The 19137-nt window shown below is 59.2% G+C and overlaps 6 protein-coding genes across 6 annotated transcripts; 3 read left to right on the forward strand and 3 right to left on the reverse strand.

Annotated features, from left to right (window-relative positions):
• Positions 1-45: 45 nt before the first annotated feature.
• On the reverse strand, positions 46-1308 carry SPRG_20542 (hypothetical protein; the record flags this gene model as incomplete). Its single annotated transcript, XM_012347234.1, has 3 exons — positions 46-467; positions 515-812; positions 856-1308. The coding sequence occupies 3 exons, from the start codon at positions 1306-1308 to the stop codon at positions 46-48; spliced, it is 1173 nt and encodes a 390-aa protein (XP_012202624.1).
• Positions 1309-2692: 1384 nt separating this feature from the next.
• On the forward strand, positions 2693-6662 carry SPRG_20543 (hypothetical protein; the record flags this gene model as incomplete). Its single annotated transcript, XM_012347235.1, has 10 exons — positions 2693-2785; positions 2831-3205; positions 3255-4276; positions 4329-4629; positions 4676-4913; positions 4964-5446; positions 5491-5582; positions 5626-6027; positions 6083-6248; positions 6319-6662. 10 exons carry the CDS (start codon positions 2693-2695, stop codon positions 6660-6662), a joined length of 3516 nt encoding a protein of 1171 aa, XP_012202625.1.
• Positions 6663-10196: 3534 nt separating this feature from the next.
• Positions 10197-10772, forward strand: SPRG_20544 (hypothetical protein; the record flags this gene model as incomplete). The annotated part of the gene is made up of 1 exon (XM_012347236.1): positions 10197-10772. The coding sequence occupies one exon, from the start codon at positions 10197-10199 to the stop codon at positions 10770-10772; it is 576 nt and encodes a 191-aa protein (XP_012202626.1).
• A 998-nt stretch (positions 10773-11770) lies between these two features.
• Positions 11771-13139, reverse strand: SPRG_07897 (GTP-binding protein YchF). The gene is made up of 3 exons (XM_012347169.1): positions 12691-13139; positions 12405-12648; positions 11771-12351 (listed from the first exon to the last, which is right to left on the reverse strand). The coding sequence occupies exons 1-3, from the start codon at positions 13102-13104 to the stop codon at positions 11822-11824; spliced, it is 1188 nt and encodes a 395-aa protein (XP_012202559.1). The 5' UTR covers positions 13105-13139; the 3' UTR covers positions 11771-11821.
• Positions 13140-14088: 949 nt separating this feature from the next.
• SPRG_20545 (hypothetical protein) lies at positions 14089-17039 on the forward strand (the record flags this gene model as incomplete). The annotated part of the gene is made up of 4 exons (XM_012347237.1): positions 14089-14189; positions 14240-14369; positions 14421-14881; positions 15410-17039. The coding sequence occupies 4 exons, from the start codon at positions 14089-14091 to the stop codon at positions 17037-17039; spliced, it is 2322 nt and encodes a 773-aa protein (XP_012202627.1).
• A 42-nt stretch (positions 17040-17081) lies between these two features.
• SPRG_20546 (hypothetical protein) lies at positions 17082-18753 on the reverse strand (the record flags this gene model as incomplete). Its single annotated transcript, XM_012347238.1, has 4 exons — positions 17082-17722; positions 17766-17907; positions 17952-18238; positions 18285-18753. The coding sequence occupies 4 exons, from the start codon at positions 18751-18753 to the stop codon at positions 17082-17084; spliced, it is 1539 nt and encodes a 512-aa protein (XP_012202628.1).
• Between the last annotated feature and the right edge of the window lie 384 nt (positions 18754-19137).

The following is a 19137-nucleotide window of genomic DNA, read 5'->3' on the forward strand; positions in this document are numbered from 1 at the left end:
AACGTCAAAAATTGGCTGTCACTTTTGCACAAAAAGCCTCTAAGACTACAGACACCACGCCGACGGCGCGGCTGGTCGCTGGATCTCGTAGATGAGTGGCAGCGACGACTCGGGATCGAGCAGCTCTGCTTGCGGCGGACGTGTCAGCACATTAAACGGAAACGTCGACGCATTGCTAGCGTCACTGACGCCCCGGGTGTCCATGCAAGAGAGCAAGCTCAGTCGTAGCGTCTCTTGACGTTGCCCGTTGCAGTAGGCAACGAGGAAGCAGTCGGTGGCGCGCAAGCTGATGGTGGGGCAGTGCTTGAGGTGCGGATCGCGCTCGATGGCTTCGTGGATGCTGCCGCCGAGGGCAGTCGCCCCCGGTCGAAGGAGCCGAAAGCAGTCGAAAACGAGCCGGCTCTTGAAGTTGTTGTACGTGTAGCTGCTATAGTTGCGCCGGCGAAATGGGCTCGCCTTGCAGCAGCCTACAAGACACCACTGAATGCCACACCATTGGTAAAGAGAGGGATACAGCGGCGGAGGAACCCATAGAGCACGGGCAGGATCGCAATGTTGAGTGTATAGACCGCGATTGCCAAGGACACTTCGATTTGGTCGTCTCGGGCGTCCACGGCCGTAAAGTACGTAAACGACCACTGGTAGAACGCCACCATGGGCGGCAAGTGAGCGTTCAGCGACGTGAGGAGCGGGCCGTAAACACTCACAGCGATCGCGAGAAGCGTCGGGTCGACCTCGGCGAAATGGTGCTCGATTCGGTATCGCTTGAGCAGTTTGGAGACGAGGCAGAGACTCCAGTAGGCAAACCAAACCTAGTCAGGGATAGATGCCTTCGTGCACGAGCGGGCGTACTACCGTGCGGGAGAGGTAGGTGCCGCTGAGCAGCTTGATGTAGAGATCCGCGGACTGCATTTGTTGAATGACGGCCATGGCGAGGTTGGTGACACTGAGCCACACGTCCATGTAAAAGGCGGATGCGATCCATGGGTCGAGCAGTACGATGGCTGTCGGGTCACCCGCGAGTACTTCATAGGACCAAACGCCCGGCTTGTGGCGGTGGCCGCACCGACGCACCGCGTCTTCGAGCGCGAGAACGTGCACAAAATACCGATGCCAGAGGCGATGCCACACCAGCAAGGTCGTCGCGAGCCGGTAGAAAAGCTTGATCCAGGCCCACGAGACCCACGGCTGCGGCACGGTGGCGTATATCAACGTCACGACATGCGCGTCACTGGTGTTGCGAATGGCGTCTCCAGGCGTGAGCCAGAGGCAGCTGCGGCCATACGGGATACCGCAGATCACGTCCATTGTGCACGCGCCGGTCCAGTCGCGTACCATGGACGTATTGGCCGCTGCGAGAGTATTGCACACGAGCTGTAGTTGTTTTCGGCGGTAAAAATGAGTCCCGGCAGCCCCAAGAGATGCGTGGAGGTGCACATGTCCAGCGTGAGGTTCGCCTCCCGAGTGAGACGCAGCGTCTGCCGTCCGATCTGAGCGAGCGTGCTGTCGTCAACTACGTACGTCGCTCCCATCGGCAGCGTGCGATTGTTGTAGAGACCTTGGAGCAGACGTGTTAAATTGGCGTCCGAGTAGTCGCTCAAGGTGGACCGGAGGCGAGGTGACCATGGAAACGACTCGGAAATGTACGCAGAGAGCGGCTATGTCAAGATTTGAGCGATGCGCCGAGACGACGGCCTCTTACTGTGGACGAGATGTTGATGAGCGACGCAAAGCTGACGAACCACGCAACACGGTTGCGCCTCACGCGAAAGGTGCCGGCGTCGGCGACCTTGGCCATGCCCAGCGTTGAGAGGCCAGACACTCGAAATAGGCGTCCAGTAGTCTTGCGCGCGCCGCACGAGCGTTACTCGTTCATAGACAATATTCAACACAACGAACGAACCTTTCCGGCGACGACGACACTTGGCCCCGACGACACAAACGATCAAGTTGGACACCACGACACGTGGCACGACACTGCATCCCGAAACAGATGCTGCGCGCTTCAGATGGCGTCAGACGAGCGGTCACTGCACGTCATCAAGAGCGTCTCGACCTGTAGACGACGATTGTGGATCGAGGTAGAGCGGTCGATTGTGGCGCTCCGAATGTTGTCACCCCAAGCCTACATTCCATGTACTAGAGCTGGACGACGGTGGCTCGGTCTCGTGCACAACGGCAGTTTGAATAGTGGCAATCAAATCACCAGCATCAAGGTCGCGCGAACCTCTACCTCTACAAGCACCAGCGTCTCGTTTGGTCCAAGCTCGAGTGGGCTTCGTTCTCGCGTTGGTGCCATTTTCCACGGGGTTCAATTCCTTCCCTTAGGGGATGTAGACGAGGCAGTCGATAGGCCCCGAACCAATCGCACATGGACCCGTCGCGCTTTAATCGTATACCGTGGTGCGCGCGGGCGACCAGGCACGAGGCGTTTGCGCGCCAAACGCTCGGCGCCGTTCGGACGATTCGAATCCGGTATCTTTCCGGATAATCACGAGGGAACGCATCGGATTGGCCCACACGCAGACCTTTCACAATGGATATTGATACTTTATGCATACTCGAAGCTTGCGTTTACGTCTCGATATTACTGTGAAACATGATAGCCTCTGAGATCGGATCCAAGTCGACAGCCCCAAAAAGCACCAATCAAAACGAACCCGCCACAATTCAATTTCCCGTTTCAAGGCAGATGGAAGCGCTCGCGGACCATGCGCTCTTTGGGTACACGGTCCATGACATGCTCCTCAAGGAGTCGATCCACACGGTGCATGAGCTGCTCGAGGTAGACGAGATCGCATGATGGCTATGGCTCATCGATGCCTCCTAGTCGGCCGGCCACGAGCCCGACTTTGTCGAGATCCTCTCGGATGCACTCGACGACGTCGAGGAGAACATCCGGGCAGCGCCGTCGTCGCTCAACGAGTACGGCTACCTCCTCGCGAGCGTGGCCAACCTCCGTGACGAGGTCGAGTTCAGCCTCGGCGCCGCCGAGCCCGTCAAGGCCAAGGCCGACCTGGCGACGTTTGAATTTTCACAGGCCATCCAGTGGCGCGCCGACCTCCCGGCAACCGACGGCCACGCCGCCCTCGGGACGATTCCTGCAGCAGCGCCGCCCAGCGCGCCGTCCGAAGTTCGCTGTGACGTCTGCGCGGGCGACGTCTCGTTCGCCGACGACCGGATCGTCATCTGCGACGAGTGCGACGTACGTACTCCTACTCGTATGATGCTGTCAACGATACCATCTGGCCTAGGTCGCAGTGCACGAGTCGTGCTACGACATCAAGCGCGTGCCCGACTCGGCGTGGTACTGCCACTTTTGCGCCTCGAACCGCATCTCGTGCGAGAGCGACCTCGCAGCTTGCGCCGCCTGCAACCACCTCGGCGGCGCGCTCGTCCCGACGCTCAACGGCAAGTGGGTGCACATGGCGTGCACGCAGTACCTTCCGGAACTCTACTTTATCCACGACAAAGTCGAGGGCATCGAGCTCCTCAAGCCGCGGCGCAAGCTCAAATGCTCCATCTGCAAGAAGGCCGACAACGCAGCGTGCGTGCAGTGCTGCGCCGGCAAGTGCCCGACAGCCTACCACGTCATGTGCGCGCTTCGGTCCGGCGTCGCCTTTACGCGCCAAGAGGATGCGTACGTGAGCTACTGCAAGGTCCATGCGAAGAGTGGGGGCAACTTGCCCATTGCGCGCCACGACGCACCGGCCAAGCGCTCGGCAACATCAGCATCTTCGACGGCACGCCTCCTCGCACTACCGCCGTCGCCGCCTCTTCAACCGGCCACGGGACCGGTGTCGACACCCATCAAGCCTCCGACGCCATCCAAACCATCCATGACAACGCCCGTCAAGCCACCGACGCCGTCGAAACCACCCATGTCGACGCCGTCCAAGCCCACGCCGGTCAAGCCGTCAACGACCGAGGTGACGCCGGCCGAGGCGCCACGCAGCATCGCCATGAAGGCGCCGCGCCCCGAGTACTTTCAAACCAAGCTCACTGCGCCGGTGGCCAAGCCCAAGGCGCGCAAGAACAAGGAACTCCAGCAGCAGATCAAGGCCGTCGGCGCCAGCCTCTTCGACTGCCCCGTCTTTGTACCGATCGTGCGCTCGCACGGCGAGTACATCATGTGCCTCGTGCCAGCGCTGCCACTCGGGATTGAGTTTGACCCGGCCGCGCTCTTGCAGCAGAAGAAGTACATCGTCGAGTACCCGAGCGACCCGAGTCCCCACGGCGTGTTTACGTACGCGTACGCCCACGGCTACCTCGCCCCGTACCCCTCCCTACTATCACTACCGCTAGAGAAAACTTATAGTCTCCACTAGTGGCGACGAGCTCTGCGCGATCAACTCGATGCCGCTCGCCAACATCTCGCCGGCGCACATGAAGGACGAGATCCTCCCGCAGTGCAAGCTGCCGATCCAGTGCTGGTTCAAGAAGAAGGTGCCCTTACCCACAGACGGCCCGCGCGCAAGTGAGCCGAGCAGCGCCCTGACGCTGGATGCACCCACCTCGTCCAACGAAGAGTGGCCCTGGTGCTACCTCCGGTCGGACGGGAAGCTCGCCATGCCCCGCATTTGGTCGGTCTTTGATGAAATGTACCACGGCACGAGCGTCGACACCTCGGTCTGTCGCGATGGCAGCCAATCGCAGGCACTCAGTGTGGCAATAGGCCCTGCTCGAGTCACTGCGCAGTCCCGAGAGCCTGTATGTGATCCCACCCATTGGCTTCTCCGACGTTCCCGACGTCATCTACGAGAAGCGCAAGGAGCTGCACGCGACCAAAGCCGCGATACCCGTCGCTGCGCTATCGCCGCTCGACGTCGGCACGATGGTCAAGGTCGCCAAGCGCACGTGGCCGGGCATCAACAAGCTCGGCGGCACGGGGCGCGTCAAGGCCCGACGACCCGGTACGTTCGCATTGTCTGGACGGTCGTTGATGCTCATGGCGCGTCTCTAGTCGGCGACGGGTTCACCTACGACGTGGTGTACGTGCTCGGCGGACGCGACAACCACATCGAGCGGCAGTACGTGACGCCGGTGACGATGGACGACCCGGTCGGCGCGACGCCGTCGGACGCCAAAGACGCGACGCACGACGAGGCGTGGACGCTCAAGGCCTCTCTCGTCACCAAGGGCCCGATGCCCGGCATGGAGCCCGGCGCGACGTCGTTCCAAGTCACCTTTCGGGTCGAGCACGAGAGCGACGCGATCGCCGAAACCTCGAAAGCAACGATACATGCCCTGCCGGAAGGGCTCTCGCTGCGCCTTGATGCGGTTACCGATGTGCTGGAAGAAGGCGTGCCGGACGAGCTCGGTCCGCAGCTCCAGGCGCTGCACGAACAGCTGCGGGCGGTCGATGCGTCGACAAAAGCGACCTTTGAGAAGCTCTCGTCGCTCCTCGACCAGGAGAAGAAGCGCGCGTACTTTACGGCCATGGAAGGTAACACGCCTACAGCGGAGTACGATTCAAACATCAACACGTAGCGCTCACCAACCGGCAGTACGAAGAGATGTACGAGAAGATGATGGCGCTCCACGAAGAGCACTATGGACCTGTCAACCCGCCGCCGACCCCGGTACCTTGACTTCTTGTCGCAAAAGCCGACAAAGCTCTTGTAGAAGGCAGCCAAGAGCGTCGCGCTCGTGCCAACGACAGGCCAGGTGCCGGTACCAGCGCTCGACCACGCATCTGCCATCGACCCAGATGAGGAAGACGACGACGACGACGAAGACGTGGATCTGCCGCTCTTCATCACGGGCAAGCAAGAAGAGAGTTCGGCGACGTGCGTTCTGTGCCTCATCCCCGGCGGCGACCTCGCAGCCACGTCGTGCGGCCAAGTCGCGCACATCATGTGCCTCCTCTACACGCCCGAGACGTACTTTGACGAGCACCTCGGGTACGGCATCGCCAACGTCCCGGCCGAGCGCTTAAGCCTCGTGTGCGACATTTGCCGCAAGAAGGTCGGCGTCAACAAACTGCAGTGCGCGAGCAAGAAGTGCACCAAGTCGTACCACGTCCAGGTACGACATTCGAGTCCTTTTGGTGTAGTCCATATGAGCTCAAGGACCGTACTAGTGCGCCTACGTGCGCGGTCTCCTGACGACATATCCGTCGTTTGCAGGGTGGTGCCCCAAGCATCTGGCCAAGGCCGACCCACAGACACAAGCGTCGATCGACTGGCCGCCGCACATCAAGAAGCAGCTCATCAAGGAAGGCAAGCTCTTGGAAGACAACGACGAGAGTCTGCTTCTGCCGCCGCTGCCTGACGCCACTGCGGTCCCACCCACAAGCGCACGACGCCGCTCAAGCAGCAGAAAAACCAGCTCGGAAGCGCAAGTCGGAGATCGCGCCGTCGCCCAAACCGTCGCCGCCTGTCAGCGACAACGAGGAAGCGCCGACGCCAAGCGTGGCCTTTCGTGTGGGTGACACGGTGCGCGTCACGGAGCGGACGTGGAAGGGCATCAACAAGCCCGGCGGCGTCGCGCGCATCAAGAAGAAGCACGAAATCTCGGCCAGCGCCGTCACCTACGACGTCGAGTACATTCTGGGCGGCGCCGAGAAGGCAGTGGAAGCCATGTACATTGCGCCGCACGTGGCCGATGTGAGCGGCAAGAAACGCCGACGCACAACCAACGCCACGTACGAGTTTGACTAGAGATGGATACCTCATTAGTACACTATAATATATCGCCACCAAGATCATCCTCACGGCGTGACGCGCTGCAGCGTCGGCTGGATGCTCGTCCAGAGCTCGTCGTCGTCGTCCTCTGTCTTGGACGGCGATCGCAAGAGACTCGAGGTCGCTGCCTCGCTGCGCACATTCTCATGCTCGTCCAATGCAAGTCGATGCGGGCCGTAGCAGTACGGGCCACCTAGGTGTACTAAAATAAGAAGGACCCAGCGACTAGATGTCGCCCCTACCAGCGTGGGGTTTGTGGCCGCAGAAACAGTACGTGCACAGATCGACGTTGAGACTCCAGTGGGAGCGCACGGCGTACGTCTGGATGCAGGCCGTGCAGACGACCTAGAAGTGATGGTTGCATTGGGCGATTTCGTAGGTCGTTGGTTATAATACCTGGCGACACTTGTAGCAGTGGCGCTTGGAGCTAAAGACGCCGAATTTCTCGGCGCAGGCTTCGCAGGCGGAGATGTCATTGTCGGATTTGAACCCGCGCCGAGGCTCTTTGGCAATCGCTGCCAGAAGCGCCGGGAGCCGCGTGAGCGCAAAGTGGTGCTCGACGTTGAGCATCTACGCTCGTGTTTGAGATTTCACTTTTGAGAAAGTGAAAAAAAACGGACCTGGCTCACAATTTTTTGGAAAATGCGCAGCGAGACAAACTTGGGCACGCTGCCCGGGTCGGCGACGATGTACGTGTAGTAGTAGTCGAACTCGCCGTCTTGCGCTTCGAGAAACAAGTGGCCCGACTACGACGCTCACGTCAACTCTAAGAACTCTTGCGCGGAGGCTGCCACGTACCCGGATCAGCGCGCCTCGCACAATGTTGTGCGACTTGCGCAGCGACGGGCAGCAGTCCATCGCCACCGAGTGGGCGGCGCGGACGAGCCCCGCCGGCGCTCACCCGTCGCGGGGTCTGTCACCTCGATGCGCTGGAGCACCTACAGTATTAACGCCTTTGAGCGAGGACGCGGAACGAAGTCGACCTCGAGGAAGCACGAGTCGCGCTTGAGCGTGAGCGCGGACGACAAGAACGGGCTCTCGATCGCGGCCCACTGGACGCTGGCGGCAATCACGCTCGAGTCGCGCGGTGGCAATTGGTACAAAGTCAGGCGGTCGAGGACGGCTTGGCCCACGACGTCGCCGTAGGTGCGGACCTTCTCCGGGGTCGTCAGAAGAAAGAAGGCGACGAGCTCGTCGATGGTCGTTCGCAGGCGCGAGACGCCCGTGAGCCCATACATGTCCGGGTCGACGAGATCGGTGCCAAAATGCAGCTAGCCATCATCATTGCCATACAGTAGATTTAGTACTGGGATCGAGGCGTGTACCGTCGCCCGGCGCTTGGTAGCTTCGTGGATAACCTCTTTTGATGGCGGTCGCTGGGCCATCGTGAGCGCATTGAGCGCCGTGTTGTGGCACACGGCGGCGGCGAGGTCGAGGAGCGCGTCCTGCTCGCTTCGCGGCAGCGGGCGGCAGTCGAAAAAGTCGCGCGGAAGTGGGAGGCTCATTCAAAATTGCAAACTGATAGTGCTTGCGGGTTTGCAGCGACAACAGAAATCATGGGGAGAAGATCCATCATATGAACTTGGAATTCGCGAACTTGACAATCGTTTACAGCGTATATGCGAGTGGATGTGCGCGCGCTGGGGATGCAAAACATGTGATTGGCGGATGGTATCTGAGCGGCCATCTCCACGCGGTGACTCGCGCAGCGGTGTCGAGTTACTCACTCTCTACCGCATTGAACGATTGGATCGCATCCGAGTAGATGTACTATGTACAAGCTTATATTCTGTCGAGTTAGTCAACATTAACATTTCGGCAGTCACCAACGCGGCTGCAGCGTAATACTTGGCTCAATGCTAGTCAACGGTATGGATATTTTGTGTCCCATCACCTGGTTTGACTCGTCCATTAACCCTTCAACATGCACTGGTAACTTGTTAATGAATTGCTTACCCTAGCAGGTCAGTACTCAGTCCACGAAGGCAAGGTCGTCATCTAATACTTGGATGCACGAGGTCAGACTCGTTGACGACGGGCGTATCAGCCGGTACTTCGCAATCAATATCTCCTGCTTATTTGTGCGAAAAGTGAACCGCTAGTTGCTGCACGCTCGCTTGAGCTCGTGATCGTTACATCTCTGAACCCTCGGTGTTGCATAACCCCGTTAAAGTGTCCAATGCTATGTTGGAGCGAACTGACATTACAAGCACAGTGCCTTGCGTATGAGTAGCAAAGCTCTGTGGTAATGTTTGGTTGGTGGGTTGATATGAGTTAGCGGCGTTGGGGGTGGGGGTGGCGCACGCGCACACCCCCGCTGGCAAAAATTGCGCTGTGGAGGAACCCGAAGGCACTCCTAGACCATTACAGCACCGGAGTGCATGAAGGCCTGCTCCGGCCCAAGTCAACCCCCGAGTTGATCAGGGTCGAGCTCCAGCCAGGTAAGTATGATCTTTCATATGAATCTCCTCAACGATTGCTAGAAACGGGATTAGAGCCCATGTGGTCGCCACGTACAAATGGACGACCGTTTCGACATGTCGCATTACTTTCGACAGACTTATCGACTTTCTGCTGGTTCACAAATCTAAAGACACAACTCAAAACACACTACATCGAGCGAACGTCGGGGTCGTGTTAGCTGCAGAGCTTATCCCAAGTGCAGTACAATTTACCACCACCCGCAACCGTACGGGCCGCAGCGCCAGGTAGGACCCCAGCGAGGACCCCAGGTAGGACCCCAGCGAGGACCCCAGCCACCATGGCCCCAGCGACCATGGCCCCAGCGACCATGACCCCAGCGACCATGGCCCCAGCCACCACGCCATTCCTGGTCAGCGTGTTCCGTCGGCACGTCCGGCGCTGTCGTCTCCTTCATCACGGGCGAATCCGGTGCTGTGGGGCCGGAAGGATCAGGGTTCGCCGCAGCGACAGCGAGCGCGCCGAGCATCGTGATCAAGCAAGTCGTCTTCATGAGCGCAGGAGGTCGGTAAATCCAATGTAAGGATCCAAGGACGGTTAGATTGGGCATTATGGAAACGCCCAGGAATGGCGCCAAGGTAGTCGCTATGCTTCAACTGGAAATGGCCGGAAAGGTCTTACCAACCACTTCACACGATACTCGAGTGCGTCAAACAAACGCTTGCTAGTCCGAGCAACCAACATCGACCAAGAAATTGAAGATTGCGACTACCTTGGCGCCTTCCCTGGGGGTTTCCTGGATGCCCAGACAATGCTCATGGCAGTTTTGCTGATGATTTTTTAATGATGGAATGGTAATGTCTGTTCTTGAGTCTATCGTGTCCGGGGTGCAGCTCTTGCGACTGTGTTTGTGGAGCCACACATAAACTACAATTGTAGTGCAAGCATCACGAACCTACTCCTTCTGGTCGACAAATTATGACTTGCCGAGGAAAACCGTTCAGATATTTTATCGTTTCGGATGTTCCACTTCTAAAATCGACGTCGCAAAATTTCTGTACCTTTGCAGGCACCACAGTCAAATCTACCATGTCCCCAACGACCTCTTCGAGCCCGAGAGCGAATGATTCCCCGGAGACGTCCAAGCGCCGCTACAAGGTGGCCAGTCGTTACCTAGCCGAAGGGCGTACCCACAAGCAGTCGTGGTTCCTCGCTTTCCGAGAAGTGCCTCGTGCGCAAATCGGCACCTCCACGCCCCCAACATCCCAGCCCAGCATCGTCGTGTCTCAGTGCTCTCAAGCGAGCAACTACTACAGCGCCGGAGCCACCTCGTGGACGAGTGGTGTCGTGAGCTCGCGCCTCGTGTGCCAAGTTTGCAACTATCTCAATAGCATGGCGGATGTGCGCTGCGAGCACTGCAGGACGGACTTGCCGGGGGCGGCCACGAAGCTCAAAATTTTGCTCAAGCGCGTGCAGGTGGTGCAGTCCAAGGGCGCGGCGATCGACGCCACCGTGGTGTGCCAGGTCTGCGAGACGCTGAACGTCATGGCGGACGCTGTGTGCAGGGACCCCGACTGCAACGAATCACTTCCGAACGACGCCGAGAAGCTCCGCATCGTCGTTCGCCGCATCGAACTTGTCAAGCACGCACCACAGTCCGCCTGATTCCGTTTCACGATGAGTTCGAGCAGACATTGTTTACACGTACAATAGTATTACTTATTCTCCTCTCTATTCGCAGCCAAGACGAGAAGAGCGTCGTAGACAATAAAGCAGTATTGCAGCATCCAGCATATGGTCATTGCCAATCGTTGACCGTGTTGAGCGGCCGACGTCTCCTTTCATCGACCACCTCGACGAATAAGTTGAGGCGTTGTGACTACCTTGGCGCCATTCCTGGGCGTTTCCATAATGCCCAAACACTGCCGTCTTTGGATCCTCACATTGGATTTGCCGACCTCCTGCGCTCATGAAGACGACTTGCTTGATCACGATGCTCGGCGCGCTCGCTGTCGCTGCGGCGAACCCTGATCCTTCCGGCCCCACAGCACCGGATTCGCCCGTGATGAAGGAGACGACAGCGCCGGACGTGCCGACGGAACACGCTGACCAGGAATGGCGCGGTGGCTGGGGCCATGGTGGCTGGGGTCCTCGCTGGGGTCCTACCTGGCGCTGCGGCCCATACGGTTGCGGGTGGTGGTAAATTGTACTGCACTTAGGATAAGCTCGGCAGCTAACACGACCCCGACGTTCGCTCGATGTAGTGTGTTTGGAGTTGTGTTTTCAGATTTGTGAACCAGTAGAAAGTCGATAAGTCTGTCGAAAGTAATGCGACATGTCGAAACGGTCGTCCATTTGTACGTGGCGACCACAGGGCTCCAATCCCGTTTCCAGCAATCGTTGAGGAGATTCATATGAAAGATCATACTTACCTGGCTGGAGCTCGACCCTGATCAACTCGGGGGTTGACTTGGGCCGGAGCAGGCCTTCATGCACTCCGGTGCTGTAATGGTCTAGGAGTGCCTTCGGGTTCCTCCACAGCGCAATTTTTGCCAGCGGGGGTGTGCGCGTGCGCCACCCCACCCCAACGCCGCTAACTCATATCAACCCACCAATAAAACATTACCACAGAGCTTTGCTGCGATGCGTTGGAGCAAGACGTAGCTTGCAATAGAATATCCCTGTGTTGATAAACTGATAGAAAACGACGCTCTCTACTTCTTCTTGTTGGTGACGTTGAACTGGAAGTGGATGATGTCACCGTCCTGGACCACGTACGTCTTGCCTTCCTGGCGGTACTTGCCGGCGGCCTTGACCTTGGCCATGCCGCGCTTGTCGCCTTCCGAGAGCTCCTTGAAGTCGTCAAACGCGACGACCTCGGCCTTGATGAATCCGCGCTCAAAGTCCGAGTGGATCACACCGGCGGCCTGGGGCGCGAGGGCACCCTTGCGCACGGTCCAGCACCGCACCTCCTTCTCGCCGGCCGTGAAGTAGTACATGAGGTTGAGCTGCTTGTAGCCGACCTTGATGATGCGCGGCAGCACGGACGGGGCAGCGTCTGCGACCGGGTTGGCGCGGTTGGCCCAGAGCTCCTGCTCGTACTCGATCGAGAACGGGATCATGACGCCGCCGCCGTGCGTGTCGATCCACTGCTTGATGGGCACGAGCCACTTGTTGCCCTTGCGGAGGAAATCGCGCTTGCTCATGTTGACGCAGTAGATGATGGGCTTGGTCGTGATGCAGGCTAGTGTTTTTCAATCGATAAGACCTTCTGCCAACAATGGTGCGGTACCGTACCCGGGATGAGCTCGTTGATCTTCTCGACCTCCGGCGCCGTCCAGCCAGCCTTGGAGGCGATGCCAACGTTGTTCTCGAGCATTTCTTGGACCTCGTCCATGACCGAGAAGAAGAGTGGCGGCAGCTTCATCGTCGGGTTTTTGCGCACGTCGGCCTCACGCGCCTTGCGCTGGCCAAGCACGTACGCCAAGTCCTTCTTGCAGAGCTCGCCCTGGATCGTCTCGAGATCGCGGATCGGGTCAACCTATCCCATCGGCATGAGCGCTCGCAGGACGAGCAGGCATACCGAGTCGTCGACGTGCACGACTTCGTCGCTCTCAAAGGCGCGGACGATGTGGAAGATGCCATCGACGGCCTGGATGTGCGAGAGGAAGGCGTTGCCGAGGCCGGCGCCTTCGCTGGCGCCGCGGATGAGGCCGGCAATGTCCGTGCACTGGAGGTACGCAGGGTACTCGCTCGGCGGCTGCCACACCTTGCAGAGCCACTCGTAGCGCTCGTCGGGCACGGCGCAGCGCGCCTCGTTCGGGTCGATCGTGCAGAACGGAAAGTTCTCGGCAGCCACCGCCTGCGCCGTGAGGAGGTTGAAGAGCGAGGACTTGCCCACGTTGGGGAGGCCGACGAGGCCCATCTTGAGCGAGTTGCCGGCGCGGCCGAAGCGGGCGGCGGAGGGTTCAGCTTCAACGGCCTTCTTCGGGGGCATGGTCAATATCGAGTTTTGTGTTCCTGCAAGCCAATGATACGCGCGTATACAAATCCCAAGGTCGTCCGCGGCCGGGGCATAGAACCGCCACATGACGTGGCAGCACAGATGATGACCAGAGACACGGCTGGTGCCATTTGATTGGCTGACGCCGGCAACGGAAAGACGGTCAAGGACGTCGCCGATCGACCGCGCAGTATGCACAGCCAGTCTGTGCCCGCCGCTTGTGCATAACAAACCTGGCTCAAGTCCATGTCTTGCAAGGATTGGTCTACGTTGACAGGCCACATACTAGTTCGTTGGCCGACTGAAGCTGCTGCTCTCTCGTGGCCACCTGTATCTCGCCCTCTTCCTCGACGTCTCGATGATGCCTCCTACCCTTCATCTAACATGAGTTTGCATCCTCGCCGTACTAGTCATGGTGGGTGCTGCCAGTCATCATAGGTCGCTGCGTGGTTCGGCCACGACCGGTCGTTTAGGGAGCCGCCGTTGACGATGCGGGAATTTTTAGACGCCACTAAAACGGTGCCTGCGGTTATTATGGGTCGCTGTAGGTGTGCACTTGTGCTAGCAGCACCGCGCCGGCGCAGCAGGTCATCGTACTCGCGTCTGCTTCTCCCCGAGGGCTTCTCCCTCGAGCTCCTTGGAGGTCGTCGCCAGCCTTCTCTGCGTCGGCTTTTCCAGCTGCATACTCAGTCCAAGTGCGCGCGGGCCAGCTGGCGCGAGGGCCGTGTCGCAGCGTCATTCAATGCAAACAATCAAACCTGCGTGACGTTTAATTATGTTTACCTGTTGTTTGTATGTATTTTTAATACTACAAAGAAAAGCCAGTGAATTGTTTCGAAACGTCGTGGGCGATCCCGAATAAAATTACTCACTATTTTTATCCTTCTTTTTCTCAACGGTATACTTGAAGTGAGTAACGCGAATAGATTGCGAATAAAAAAGAAAGATTTAGCCGCAAAAGGCCAGTTGCCCTTTAAGATGACGCACCTTCAGCCCCGCAAAGACCACCTCATCGGGCGCCCGCTGGTTCCGTTCTTCACCGAGGAGGGCCATGTGAACGCGTCGCTGCAGCTCTCATCGTACGCGCCGTCACCTCCTGCGTCGAGCGGTGCCTCATATGCCCCTGTAGCGCGGCGACGCATGAGGCCATGGACGTTGACGCCCGCGTCTGGAACGCCGAGCAAGGCTACTTTGAATACCCCGAACCAGCATGTACAGAGACGTCGAAGCGCACGCTGCTACTGACACCACAGCGCCTCGTACGCCCTTTGCGCCAGCGTCGCTAGCGGCTAACGGCGTCATCTGACTAGGAGGAGGAGCACAGCAGGTCGCGCGGCAAGACACACCCGACACCGAGCACAGAGAAACCGCGGTCCCCGCCGCGCGCAGGCTCGAACTCGAAGAAGCAACGCAGCAAAAAGCCAACGGCCGCCGTCGAGCCCCACATGCCCCCAAAACCGACGCAGCCCAAGCAACGGTCCCCGTCCAGCACAACCAGCAACAGCACCACCTCCAACACAAGCACGGGTCAGAAGAAGAAGACGACGCAGGCCCCGGCCAAGTGGGCGTGGTCGGCCTTCCAGTCATCACCCGACCCGAAGACGCTGCCGATGCCGCCGTTCCTGTCGCCGCAGCCGGTCGTCACGGAGAAGCCGTCACCACCGCCGCCGCCGGCTCCGTCGATCCAGATTTTACAGCGACCAAAGACGACAGCCACCAAGCCCGAAGACGCCATGACGCAGCAGCTGCGCAAAATGCTCAACATGGAGCCGTAAGCGGGTCGACGAGCCTTTTTTCCCTCGGAGACCATTGAGCGCAACCGCGTTGAATTAATGATCCGGGGTTTTTGGTTCCATTCCCGTCTTTCATTGCGCATCTTGCATAATTTAACAACTCACGTGATACCAGTGCGGATAGCAGGTACGTAGGGATACGAGCACATGCCGCGTCGCCTGGTACGCCTGCCAAGACCGTCCGCGAGAGGCAGGGGCACCCCTGGCTAGAAGCAGCAAGAAGGTGTGACCCCCTGCCGATCACCACATCTTGAAAGAGACTATGCCCGGAACGCGCCGTCTTGCAGCATAGCCTTCTAGCACAGCCTTGTGGGAGCTGGCATCGGCATTTTCTTATTAGGTAGCAGCTCAACCCGACAAATTAAGATACGACTTTGAGACCCGATGACCTGTATCATTACATGTATACAAAATCATCAAAACCATAAAATAATAAACATTTAACCCTCCATATTGTATACCGCGTAATAATGGATATTTTGGTACTTGAAGTGGCCACGGACCAGAACCTCGTCTCCGCGGCTGGCAGCGTCCTATACCTTGCCGCACACTGCTACATCATTGTACCCCTCATTCTTCAATTTAATCTATGAAAACGCCACCTTCCTCACGACAAGCGTCGCCCTTGCTGCTGTCGCAAGTGCGACTACCATCTGCAGTGCGGTACCGCCGTTCAACTACCTCTCGGCGTCGACGGCGCACCCACAGCTCGCGCCGGCCCTCGACGTTCTCAAGCAGCAGCCCATCGCGACGTGGTACACGGACCAGTACGCCAGCGACATCTCGGGTCTCATGGCCAAGTGCCAGGGTGCGACGCCGGCCATCGTCGTCTATGGCCTGCCGCAGAAGGACTGCGCCCACGGATACTCGTCGGCGGGTGGCAACGCCAACACGGCCGACTACGCCAAGTGGATTCAAGGGCTCATGAACCAAGTCGGGTCCAACCGCGACGTCATCTACATCCTCGAGCCGGACGCCTTGGGGCTCCTCGCCAACCACCCGTGCGCGACGCAGCACAACTACAAGGCCAACCTCCGCATCGCCATCGAGATGCTCGCGTCCAATCCGAAAGCCAAGATCTACGCTGACGTGGCGGCCTGGGGCGACGTTCCCAAGACGACAGCGCTTTTGAACGAGCTCAAGGCCGCGGGCCGCCTCTCCGGCATCGCCATCAACACGTCCAACTACGTCTCCAACGACAAACTCGTTTCCACGTGTGAGACATACTCGGCCGCGACGCAAGGCCTCCACTGCATCTTTGACACGTCACGCAACTTTAACGGATCGCCGTCCAGCGAGTGGTGCAACGCCAAGTCGGCGGGTGTTGGTGCGCCGCCGACCGCCGACACGGGCTACCCCCTCGTCGACTACTTTCTCTGGCTCAAGGTGCCGGGCGAGAGCGACGGCCAGTGCAACGACGCGGGTCGCACGAGCGACGCGGCCGCTGGGCCAGGTGCTGGCCAGTTCTTTCCCGATGGACTGGAGCGCCTTTGGAACCAAGGCCATTTCGTTCAGAAACAAGGAATGCCCAAGATCGGCGGCGTGTGGCCGCAGTCAACGACGGCCTCTCCGACGCCTTTGGTGACACCTGCGCCAACGCCTTTGGTGACGCCAGCGGTGACGCACGCGCCGACTGCAGCGGTAACAAACGCGCCGACTGCAGCGGTAACGACCGCGCCGGCATCGCCGACGACGACGCCTACGGTCACGACAACGACGCCGTCGGCAACTACAGCGTCACCGACGACTGGCCCAACGACAACTGCCCCAGCGACGCATACGACGGAGACGCCGGTGTCGACGTCCTACGACGTTCCTTTGGTGGATCACAGCACCGCGGGCTCTGTAGCGCACGGTGGCGACATTCTTGACACGCCGACGCCGCCCACGTACGACTCAAAGCCGTCGACATCGCAGACGTACACAGCAAGCACAGGCACGCACGACAATGGCACGGACTCGACCACGATTGCGCTCTCGTCTTTGGTCGGCGTCGGTGCCGTCGCGGCCGTGGCCGTGGCTGCCATTGCTCTTCGCAAGCGCATCACCGAGGACAAAGCCGCCTTGGAGCTCGAGCGCGACGCAAGCGGCATTGTCATTTTGACCACCGATCGCGCGCAGACGAGCATTCTCTAAACTAATCATTTATACTCGTATATATTCGTACAAATTCGCCATCTACTCTTTGCGAATCTCAAAAGTATCGACGGCGAGGCCCGATCCAGCGTCGATAAAGCTCCACGAGAGCACGCTGCGGTTGGCTTTGAGCAGCGACACGCCGTAGTGCACGTTGTCGTACATGACGTTCCACGTCTGCGCCGCGACGCCGTCGTAGGGCTCGTGGCCGCCGGCGCTGCCGCACGCTCCCGACACCATGTAGACGGGGGCACCCGGGTTGAGGTAAACACTGCGGTCGTCGCTGACGCCGTCAAGGACGGGCGACCGATTGGCGATCGGGAGGTGCCGTTCGTACGCATGCTGATGGCCCGAGACGACCATGTCAACTTGATACTTGAGGAAGAGCGGCTCAAAGGCTGCGAGGATCGCCTCCTGCTTCTTTTTCGGGTGCCCCGTGGGTTTAAAGACCTTGAGGCCGTAAATGGGTCGGTGCGACCCGACGAGGATCCACGGACGCTCGTGGCGCATGGCCACCGCGGCCTTCAAGTCGGCTTCGAGCCACGCGAGCTGGTCGCCGAAGTGGCCATTGGCGACCTTCGTGCCCTTGTTGTTGCTCGGCGCGCCCTCAAAGTCCGACTCGGAGCTAATGCTAATGAAATGCACCGGCCCGTGGTTCCACGAGTACCACATGTTGTGCGTGCCTAGCGCGGATCGATCGCTTGAGATGCAAGGATAAGACGCTACCGTTCGACTCGGCTGACGGCATGCGGAAGCGCGTGTTGAAGGCCGAAAAGTTGCTCAGCTGCGCCTGCTTGGCCTCCGAGTAGACGCACGCCGGCGAGTAGCACTCGGCTTCGTGGTTCCCGACCGTCGTCATGTATGGCACCTAGCACGCATGTGTCGAACGGAGAGTCATCGTTCGGATCGTACGTGGTGCATCGTCGGCTCGAGCGAGTTCATCCACGCATTGTAGGCCTTCTCGTACACGAATCCGAGAGCGTTCGTGTCCTTGTCGAGGGCCTGGAATGCGTTGTCGGCGTAGCTGAGGTCGCCGACGTGCCAGATGAAGTCCAGTCGATCGGCGAGCGCCGAGACCAGCGACACGGTCCCCTCGGCGTTGTGCTCGCCGAAGTCCGCGTACATGAGCATCTCAAACGAATGGTTGTCGCTGCTCGGGCGCGCGGTCCGAAAATGGTAGACCGACGACCGACGCGTCACTAAAGAACGATATCTTGAACAGTCGAGCTCCGCGAGCTACCGTACCGTTGTGAAGCGAGCCGACTTGGTAGTAATAGCGCGTCTTGGGCAGAAGGTGGGGCAGCGTGACGTGGTACGTGTACAGCGTGTAGTGCTCGTCGGCGTAGTACGACGCGACCGAGGCCATGTGTGCTGTGAGCCGCGACGTGTTGCGAAATGGATGGTCAGCGAACCACACCGCGCTGTCATTGATGCGGTGGTACGTGGTCCACGAGACCGTCATGGCCGTCCCAGGCTCGACGCCCGCGTACGCCAAGTGCAGCTGCTGCGGGCGCACGTGGAGCTCGACCATGGCCTGCGACTCGGGCCCTTCCTGCATGGACGCCGCCGCCGAGGTCGGCGTCGCTGGCACGGCGATGTAGTGGAAGAGCAGCAAGCCCGAGAGGAGTGCGAGGAGCAGCACGGCCAGCGCGAGCGCTCGGCGGCGCACGGGCGTCACGGCCGGCGTCGGTGGGCGCTCGATGGCTCCGTACATCGTTTCGGCGACTGAAACCTCCAAGCTGCCAAATGCAGCAGATTCGGTACTATACTTTAACCAAGTGCTTCAAATCCGAAGAGAGGCTTGGCGGTGCGAAAGGTGAACAACTGGCATTCGGTGAGAAATGATTTTCACGTGTGGAACCGGACGTTAGTTAGTCGATGCAAAACTTTCGTTGCAACGCGGGGAGTCGAAGATACCAGAGACGAGCGGGCTACCCGAGCATGCGCTGACAGTTTGATAGTGCAGGACTGCTGCATTTCGGCCGACGCATCTGCGTGACGAGTCACCTAGTATGGCACAGCAGCTCTTCGTTGACATAAGCTTGGCTGCGATGCCCCTGGACTAAGACAGCGATCGAGCTTAGTGATGGCATGCCCC

This window comes from Saprolegnia parasitica, assembly GCF_000151545.1.
Source record: "Saprolegnia parasitica CBS 223.65 unplaced genomic scaffold supercont2.34, whole genome shotgun sequence".
Classification (NCBI taxonomy): Eukaryota; Oomycota; class Saprolegniomycetes; order Saprolegniales; family Saprolegniaceae; genus Saprolegnia; species Saprolegnia parasitica.

Bases quoted from the DNA above. Each gene is read 5' to 3' on its own strand.
- SPRG_07897 (XM_012347169.1), bottom strand. From the start codon at position 13,104: ATGCCCCCGAAGAAGGCCGTTGAAGCTGAACCCTCCGCCGCCCGCTTC. The intron at 12,649-12,690 runs GTATGCCTGCTC...CCGATGGGATAG, and splicing joins TCGTGCACGTCGACGACTCG to GTTGACCCGATCCGCGATCT. The intron at 12,352-12,404 runs GTACGGTACCGC...GAAAAACACTAG, and splicing joins GATCAACGAGCTCATCCCGG to CCTGCATCACGACCAAGCCC.